This window comes from Diadema antillarum, unplaced genomic scaffold, assembly GCF_040938485.1.
Source record: "Diadema antillarum isolate AM-2024a unplaced genomic scaffold, OU_Dant_1.0 seq00000266_RagTag, whole genome shotgun sequence".
NCBI classification, from domain to species: domain Eukaryota; kingdom Metazoa; phylum Echinodermata; class Echinoidea; order Diadematoida; family Diadematidae; genus Diadema; species Diadema antillarum.
Window position 1 is genome coordinate 253,958 of NW_027271303.1, and position 10,323 is coordinate 264,280.

General features: G+C 38.5%; 1 protein-coding gene across 1 annotated transcript; it reads right to left on the bottom strand.

Moving 5' to 3' along the window:
- Nucleotides 1–1,856: 1,856 nt before the first annotated feature.
- On the bottom strand, nt 1,857–9,620 carry LOC139729827 (protein rolling stone-like). The gene is made up of 3 exons (XM_071640754.1): nt 9,552–9,620; nt 8,681–8,927; nt 1,857–2,374 (listed from the first exon to the last, which is right to left on the bottom strand). Exons 1-3 carry the CDS (start codon nt 9,618–9,620, stop codon nt 1,857–1,859), a joined length of 834 nt encoding a protein of 277 aa, XP_071496855.1.
- Nucleotides 9,621–10,323: the final 703 nt, after the last annotated feature.

Sequence of the window (10,323 nt, forward strand, 5' to 3'; positions counted from 1 at the left end):
CTTCCATGGTAATATCAAGTGTTATATTACACCTCTAAAAAGGTTCTATTGAATGGTTTTTGTAAATTCTGGTCAGTAATTGGTCATCATGCAATTACAATGTACGTGAATAATGCAGCCAGGATCGAAAATCATATTGTGTCCAGCGATTTCACCTCGGGTAATATAATTCAAGAATTTTACTAGCTGTCGGCGGGGCTAGAATAAAATAGTGTGTTTTGGGACCATGCATGTAATAGTGTAAGATATATGCATACTTGTATATCAATTCAGTTCAATTCATTTCAATTCAATTCAATTTATATCGCCATAGTAAAGCGCTTAATAGCCCCTTGGGAGTTATATTTTCTACTGAAGACAATATCTAAATCTCTTGGACAAAAAACTGCAGGGGTATAAAGTAGTTTATTACACCACTAAAAAGGCAATGTCTTGATAATATATACCCCCCCCCCCCCCTCTCTGTCAATACCAGCAGATTTCACAGTAGATGGTCGTAGGGTGTATTGTTACGCATGGATCCCTTTTGTATAAAGTGGTATCTGAAGGATCAACAGAACCTCAAAATGACGCCTAACTGACATTTGCACCCAAATACGTGGCAACAGGGTGCATTATGACATGCTATAAATCTACTCGAGAGAGAGTCATCGTTTGATGAATTTTTGTCAGCTTTGACGATCAAGCAAGTCGTTCAAAAATCCGAATACTTCCTAGTCTCTCCTACCAACTCCATTAATCCAGTTAGTCATCCCATATCACAAGGAATGCCCATCATGTTATCTCAAAATATATTACAATCTATTTGATGTGTAAGATAATGAGATATGTGCGCATGATTAGACACTTCCATATAATTCTGATACATCTTTTGATAGAGCATTTACATCACGGACATAATTACTAAGTATGCGTTGAATATTGAGCACCAAGAAACTATATGTTTTAAAAAGATCAATATATACATTACAAATTGTATCATTACAGTCTTTACGTTTTGTGTACATACACAGGCAATGGAAGTGTATTCAACGACCTTGTATCGTCTTTTCATTCACACTCCAGATCGAGGTAAAAAGCCGGCTATATTCGGAAGGTTTCTTATTCCATAGGTTCATAATTCCGAAGAATCGTTAATCCGAGAATGAAATAAGGTTCGCTATTCCAAAGGTTCATTTATCCAAAAATGAAAAGAAGGTGGGCACTAAAGAAACTTTGGAATTATTAATCTTATTCCTTTTGCTTAATTTTTTTTTTTTTTTGGGGGGGGGGAGTTAATTTTTGTGAATAACGAACCTTATTTCACTTTCAGACTATACTATGAGCCTTCGGAATAACGAATCTATACCAAATAACACTATAGCACAAGTGATGTTTGAATAAATGGACCCTTTTCAGATCAACGAACATCTAGGTTTATGAACTTTGTGTGTGTTCGGAATAACGAATATTCGGAATAACGCACCTTTTTGCATTTTCTGATTACCTTCGGAATAACAAACCAAACACTTATATCACCCCTTTTAAACAGACTATCTCTATAGGAGCTATATAGAGATCAGTGCAAAAAAAAAAAAACCGTTCACTTTCCTACGTCCTCATGATAAACGGTCTTCAGTACCCCATCACCAGATCACTAATGCCACTTTTACGTCTCCCATAGATACGGATTTACAGCTACAACAAGAACAGCAGCAATGATAATAACTACATTAACAACAACAACAAAGCAGCATACTAAAAGTCGCTCGTTTTGAATACTGTATTCTATAATGAGCTGAACCCATGCTTCTCTTATGTTATGTCGCCTTGACTGACTCAAGTACTTAGAAGTTCGTCGTAAGTTGAATTTTTTTTTACGAGTAGGTGGCTACCATGGTAACGGTCATTTCCGTCAGGGGCATGTTTTCCGTTTCCGGGTTCCTCCTTCCAGCACAGTTGCACTCCTTGGCGATCTTATTCCGCAGAAGGCTCAGCCCAGCCAGCACCCACTGAAAGACTAGCGCCCCGAGTCCCTCGACGAAGACGACGATGAGGATCACCTTGGGGTGGGCGAAGTTGAGGATCCCGTAGATGTAGTGGCGACCGAACGGGTCCGTGCCGCCCAGCGCCCAGTACACTGCGGCGAAGACGAGGTACACGGCGCCGTAGACGAGCGGGTAGAAGACGTGTCCGAAGCGGATGGGCACCGCCGTGACCGCTAGGTCGATCAGGAGGACGATCGACGGGAGGGCGTGGATGTTGAAGTTCTCGAAGATCTTCCCCGCGGGGAGATCGATGCCGGCGGTGGGCCAGAAGGAGGCGGATATGAGGAGAGAAGTGATGCTACAGATACTGAACAGTAACCATTGGAGCCGGAATAGGATTGGGGGCTCTGCAAAAAGACATGGCGACAATAATGACAATTACATTGCAAATATTCATGATGATCATGCCAGTAATGTTGATAATGATAATCGTCGTCATCATCATCATCATCATCACCATCATCATCATCATCATCATCATCAATATCGTAATGATGAAGAAGGAACGGACGAACGAATGACAATTAGGTCCTACCTGAAGTCATGCTTTCACCGTCAACATAAAAATCCGAACACTGCTCAGCTCAGGTGAGCTCTTATCCAATCCCTTATCTCAAGACAAACGTCCCCACCTCATCTCAAGCAAATTGTCATTGTACCTGGACAATATCTTAACTAAGATATCTCTTTTTTTATTTCACTGTGTATTGAAAGTTGGATCGCGGAACTCATTGAAAAAAAAAACCGAATTTTCATTGAGTAAATATTTGATCAACTTTCTGTGACTTTGAAGTTATTTTACGATCCCCCCCCCTTTTTTTTTTTTTAAGATGTCTCCTCTGAAAAAGTCAAATATAAACACATTCTTTTTCAACACTTCTTGAGCGGGATTTCGTCGTCTCGGTAACCGGGGCAGAGTTTGCCGGAGATTTTGGGAACAGGCATGCGGTAGCTCCGACTCCGAAGTAGGATTTTTTATTTTTTATTTTATTATTTTTTTTTTGGGGGGGGGGGGCCTACAGATGGCATAGTTTGTGTGAAATTTTGTCCTATTTGCATAGTATCACAGAACATAAGAAGAGCTGCGATTTATCAATGCAACTGAATTCAGGCAAAGTATTTGCATCTAAATTGTTCTTGAAGACTTCATTGAATTTGCGTTGTATAACGATGTAGTAGTGTATAGTTCGGAAAGATAAACAGACAGACAAAAATAAGTACGCTGTATCTCTTCAACAAAACTGTCGTATTTCCCCTTAGCGATACATTGTTATTTTGCGAAATACTGTATCCCCATGCTCATGGGCGTGACATTATTACCATGATGTTTGTAGATTAATACATTCTTTTCTCTTATTGGCACAGATACGTGTACTTTCGTTAGAGGAAAGGAGCATTGACCCTCGACCCAGCCCCCGTACCACACATTAGTGCACACACACACACACACACACACACACACACACACACACACACACACATACACACACGGTCCCTGAATGTTTGTTTAAAAAGCAGCACGTGACATGGACTGTTTCTTTACTCGCATAAAATAATTCTTTATTGCTCATGAAATCAATGGTATGAATGTATTTTATTGGCTATCAACAGGTACATCCTGTGTCACCTGCCACTCTGTACTGAATATAGGTTTTCCTGGCCTATGTCATTGTTTTGTTATTCAGTTTTATATTTTTTATTTGAAACATGATTTTCGTCAAATACGCTCAATCATCGAAATATCGTCGTTCCACATCGTTTTCGTCTTTCATATTAACTAACGTGGCATCCAATTTCGAATTCGCTCATTCTGATTCATTGAAAGCTCCAGCTCATACATTTTCGGCGAAGGTTACTCAACTTCGTCTCGACCTGTCGCCAGCTCATTCCGAATATTCAGATTCGCATTTGGGCAAACAAATTCATATAAGAGGAGCAATCAAATGAAACTTACACGATGTTCATTAAAAAGTGGATTACCCATACTGTCTCTTGAATTGAATGTTAAGAATGACTATCTGTGGACCACACATGATGGTGGCATTAAATGGAACCTCTGGATGATTTTTAGACTTTTACATTTGAACAACTGTAAATCAGTTAAACTGAGTACGGAGTTTCAGAATTTATAGTGATTGAGATGAGGGATGAGAATGTTTTCATTTATAACAAATTGCAATGAACATGGATGATGACATTGCAACCTCGCAAAAAGAATGCGTGAGTTTGGGCTCAAGGAAGCAGAACAAAAGAATAAGGCATCCATAGATTCTTCACAGGTGAACTTGTTATACGCAGGCGGTATTGTAATGGAATTAGACCTACACTGCTACATTTCTGAAATATGTGGGGATCTGATGTCATTAACACTCTTCAGTGTAATTTGTTTAGGATTTTCAGTTTATTGGTTTCTCTGCTCAAGGACAACAATAAATTCCATGAATCTATACACGGAGCTGTCGATTTATGTACTACATGATGTGAAATAATGAAAATCGTCTGGAATGCCCCTTTAAATGTGTACAATGAAGATCACCAAAAAACAATATAGTGATCATAATGAAAATATAGATGTCAAATGAACATTAAAACCACATTATGATTATCATGATAAATTAAAGATGTAGATTAAATATTAAAAAAAGCCCAGATGTGATGATCATGATAAAAAGAAAGATTTATTTAATGAAGGTCACGTAAAGTGTTGAGGGAAAGAAAGAAAAATCTAGGTGTTCAAATAAACAAATGCTTGTCATGATGATGACATTTAGATGCATTGAGAATTAAAGGGACATTCCAGGCGATTTTCATAATTTCACATCATGTACTACATAAATCAACAACTCCATGTATAGATTTGTGGAATTTATTGTGGTTCTTGAGCGGAGAAACAATACTTTGAAAAACCTTAAACGAATTACACTGAACAAGGATGATGACATAGGAGGTTCACATATTCCAGAAATGTAGCAGTGTAATTCCATTACAATACCGCTTGCTTGCGAGTTCACCTGTGTATAATCTATGCATGCCTTCTTCTTTTATTCTGCTTCCAAGAGCCCCAATTCATGCATTCTAATGGAGAACCTGCCATGTCATCATCCTTGTTCACTGCAATTTGTTATAAATTTCGAAAATATTCTTATTTTTCATCCCAATTATCATAAAAACTGAAACTCTGTCCTCAGTATAACTAATTTATAGTGGTTCAAATGTAAAAATCTGAAAATCATCCGGAGGTCTCCTTTAAGGGTTTCTTGGACGAAGACTGCACTAAGGGCTTTCTACAGCTCAGTTGGTAAAGCACCGGGCTTGAAATCCGGAGGTCTCGGGCTCGAATCTCGATGGAATCCCATTTTTCTTTCTCATTTTTCCACTAATAAAATTAAAAGTCATACACTAATTGACTGGACGAAATCACTCTATACCTTATTCATGTTCATGTATGATTTTAAAAAAAAAAAATGGATGCTCAGACGTGAAAATCAATCGATCAAAAACGAAAATGAGAGTGCTCTGAAGTGCTTACCCAGCCCGTCGCACTATTTCAAATGCACAAATTTGGAAAAACCATGTCCAAACTCGAAATTGAATGCTTACATCCGAATTTGAACTTGTGACCATTGATTTGGGTGCCTCAAAACGAATTTGAAAGCACTAAATGTGAAATCGTTTGACCAAAGTCACTCGACCACTACAAACATACACATGTGAGAACACATGAAATGTAAATGGATGACAATTTTACGAAATCGACAGAGATCTACTCTACTAATGTGTAATGAACGCTAATACATTTCTATTTCGTGGCAGTCACTTGGGTGTGCGCATTTTGTCGACACTTGTGCATATAACTATACCCGGTAGTAAAGTACATTCCATAGCATGCACTGTTTGTATTGTGCAAGAACGACCTCTGCAAAGCTTGTTGCTGATTGGTTAGAGTCCCTTTTTTGCCCTCATTTATAATAATATTATATCATGTTACGACCGTCAATGATGTATAGCTGCAGACGTAATGGCATTTGTGCACTTTTATTATTCTGCTATGATTGGTGGATGACGTAATAATGCTAACAGGTCAGTGACCATTTAATTCATGTCTGTCTCCACTATACTGTCCTTCACTCTCCCATCGTGCAACATTACACATGAATCCATGATATTAATTCATATTCTGTCCTTCAATATAGGCCCACCAGGTTTATTATGTATTAAGTATTGGTCAGATGTATACGAATATGATAAAATATCATAACAATGTGATCCTGGGTTACTATCTGCCCATCTATAGCAGGCAAGAATAACTAAATACAATACACTGTTACAATACAAGTGACAAGGGTATATAATACAGGCCTACATTGTGTGTGTGTGTGTGTGTGTGTGTGTGTGCTAAGTATATGATTATATCAAGACATGTCATGTCCTTTTGCGTAATTACATGTCATATATAGGTGTGTATATTTTTTTATTCGATCCAAATATATTTACGATAAGATCACGGGATCATTACATTTTTTTCGTTCTTCTTCTTCTAAAGGTGCTTCGCCCTTACCCGCACAATTTGTACATTCTTTTCTTCGAGTTTTCAATTCAATACGGCTTCGCTGGCACGCGGAAGTCGAACTTGAGAGTCAATAAAATCATATGGGTTGCTAATATGTCCTCAAGACGACGAAAACAAAATCAAGTCGCATTGGCGACATTCGTGGGAACGCACCCTATGCCTTCTGTAAATTTCTTTTTCTTCTTCTTCTTCTTCTTCTTCTTCTTCTTCTTCTTCTTCTTCTTCTTTACCACAATGCCACATGAATCTCGCCAATAAAACTTTACAGCATGTGATATAGTAATTTGCATTACGCGAAGTATTACGTGACTGTCATGGAGTCTTACATGCATTCCATAGAAGGGTTTCGATTGTTATACGTTTCCAGAGCTTATTGATTTTCTGACTTACGTTTGCGTGCTTTTCTTTTAATGCAACAGAGTCTTGATGCCTCTCTTATGCTGAAGTGGTACTCAACTCCACGATCGCTTCGACCGTAACAAATTCAGCGAAAATTACTCATCAATGTAGATGAAAAGTTTCATTGTTAATGAGCCTAAATAAAACGACAACAAGTAAATAAAATGTTGTGAATAATACCACTTTTCATACGTTTTTTTTTTTTACATTAAAACCAGTCACTGTAACATGTGCATTTTAGTATAATGACGTCTCCGAGACGTTTTAACGAAATCCTTCATCCACTACAGGCAGTTACATTTTACATAAACTTGATAATATTATTATGGGGTTTTTTTATGCCTATAGTTGATTTGTCTTGTTTTTGTTGTTGTTTAACAAGGAGTGGAGCCGTGAAAAAAAGGGACAATTCTGTTATTATGCAAAGTCGCCATAACACCTATATAGGCCTGACATTGGTCTTTGTAATAACAACAATAAAATCAATATAAAATTTGACTGTGCTTCAATACCAGCTGAGGTCAAGCATTGTTCACTGCTTTTTGTTGGGACCCTCTTTTCGGCATAATAAAATAATCATTATTTTGATAGCGTATCACAAGTGTCACGGGGTCGGGACTTAAATTCAAGTCGAGAAGCCATTATGATGTATCGCACACAGAGGTAGCTGACGTGAAAAACAAACAAACAAAGTAATCTGTAGATCATTTTGATAGCCATATCATATGCCTCAGACTCTATCGAAGTGAATCAAAACTTTATGCCCAAAGGGGTACTTCTGGGGACGTTTAATTTCATGCGAACACAACGTCTGTATTGTTTTGTTTCTTGTCGTGTGTTTAGTTTATGGGCCCGCATTTTGTCTATTTCGATATGTGTGTTGACCTTTACATAGCTTAAAATATTCTATAAATATAACTATGTTTCTCGATCTTTTCATCTCTGTTTGCATCGTGTGCTTGGTTTTCTCTGTCGTGGCGAATGTTCTTTTTTAAGTATATCTGCACTGAATCATCGTAAACATCTCCTAACTTATCGCACAGCTTACATAGTTGTATACGTGTTTCATAACTTTTCGTCGTTATCATAATACATGTAATTGAAACGCTCTTTCTTGCTATTCTTGTCCCAATAAGTGAGTTGACACACTAGTAATGTTAATCAAGTCTAAAAGCAAGAACAACTTGAATGAAAACAGATCTTTAAACGAGACATGAGGAAATGAGCTATAATGAGAAGTAAGTGATGGTAGCTGTCAATGTCGATTTTCTTTTAATCTCTAATGAGAAATTTTACTGCATATCTTATACTGGACGATTATAAGATGGAAATAATGAGATCATTATGATCCGCACAAATTCAGACAAAATATAATGCCCGAAAAAGAAAAAAAAATAAAGAAAGCCAATTCGATAGAGAATTTTATACTTCAATCCTCCAAAATGTCTTGGCAATTCAAGAATCATATGCAGTAACTAAGATGATTTTGAAAATTGTGAAACAAATATATAGATATATCAACAATTATCTACGTACAAAGGGCTCATAGTCAATGAGAATTTGTTAGGTCTGCCCGGTAAAATACTAACAATTAAAGATTTCATTTAGCGAGACAGCACCAAACTAAATTTGGGACTCCGTGGACTAATCGAGGAATTGCTGCAGATCCAATGCAGCCCCTTACCGAAAAGAGAGTTGGCGGTGTAGGCTCCATGCTGCAGATAGTAGGCGTAGTCCGCGATGCCGTTGAGGAATGCCACCACGAGGTACAGCGTGGTCAAAATGAGAGTCCAGTCGGACAGGTAGATGAAGACTTTGAGCCCCTGGACGTGGACGATGTTGGTGGACAGGTGAATGACCAGGTACACCGTAAAGTAGGTGGCCAAGAGCATCCGGTAGGTCAGAAATTTGAGATTGGCATACGGGGTACACTATTCCGACATTCCAAGAAGAAAGAAAGAAAAAATATATAAACGAGAGAAAAACCCGAAAGATGTTGAAGAAAACATAAATAAAACACGTGCGAGGCATTATCTACTTCTGAAGACACCGGAAGATGGATAGAGACTCGTTTAAACAAATCAATGCCGAAACACGTCGTGTCATGTTCATGACTAATGTTTGTCAAATTGTCTTTGCAAATTCACAGTCGAACAGTTACATCTGAATGATTGCCGCCTTCACTTCAAGCTCTTGTGCAGCAGTTCTTATGTTTCTATACTTGCACTTATCTTCTTACTTCTAAAGAACGATTCCAAAGCAGACAGAGCGAACAAGAGCAATTGCTAATTTTTCATAATGTCAAGGAGCTCTAATCTTTTGACGTATTTCCATTTTAAAGATGGAAACCGTTTGTCTGAACTTTTCTCCATGACGTTCTCCCTCTCTCCCTCCCTTGAAAAGAAATGAGCCATGAAAAAGTCGGCATTCATTACGTTTAAAAAAAATGCCTGAAGGATAGGCCCTTGACCCGTTCACATGGAAAATTAAACTGTTGCTTGCAATAGCTGCAATGTTTAGAGACGGTGATTTTAATAAAGTTTAAGAGGACTCACCAAGGGTCTGACGATGTCGCTGGGGTAGCGAGTATCGAGACTACACGATAGACAATCCCGATTGCACATCCTGTCGTCTGCTTCGACTCGATCTCTTTCTGTGTCCGTTAAAAACCGATTGTCCGTGCGATAGCGCCTGACTCGATTGAAGTCCAGCAGTATATACAAATACTGAAATATTCGCGGGTATACTATAAATGCGTTTCAGTTGACATCTTCTTTACGGAATAGGCGCCAATTTCTGAAAAGTCCTGTCAACACGTGAGAAAAGCGTGTTGACGAGTATTGAATGGGCATAGGTCAAGGGAATCACCAGCGATTGCCCACGATCGCATATTCTTGCATCTCCCCTTCTCGTCGATAAAGACCTTTCATGAAAGATTTTTTGTCTGGCGGTGGTATATGACTCTGTGGCGAGACAACACTTCGACGTATCAGGCCTACTCTCCGAACGTATGTGACGAATGCGATGAGCATATACGAAATTCCTTCAAGGTTTGCCAACCCGCGCCTTCAAAATACAGATGTGCAGCTATACCAGCAACAAAATTTAATGCATTTGAGAACTCTACCATCGGCCGTAAAGAAGCTTCTTCGGCAGCTTTATGCGGGCTAGTGGGGCCTATATGGCAAATATGCCTCTCGATGTTTGGTCAGTATGCCCTCGTCCTGTTTTCATCGTCGTATGCATATAAGACCATAATCTTCTGCGGTTTCAAGATATGAAGTATGTGACTTCATATAGCATCGCTTGTAAAGGTGATATAGGCCC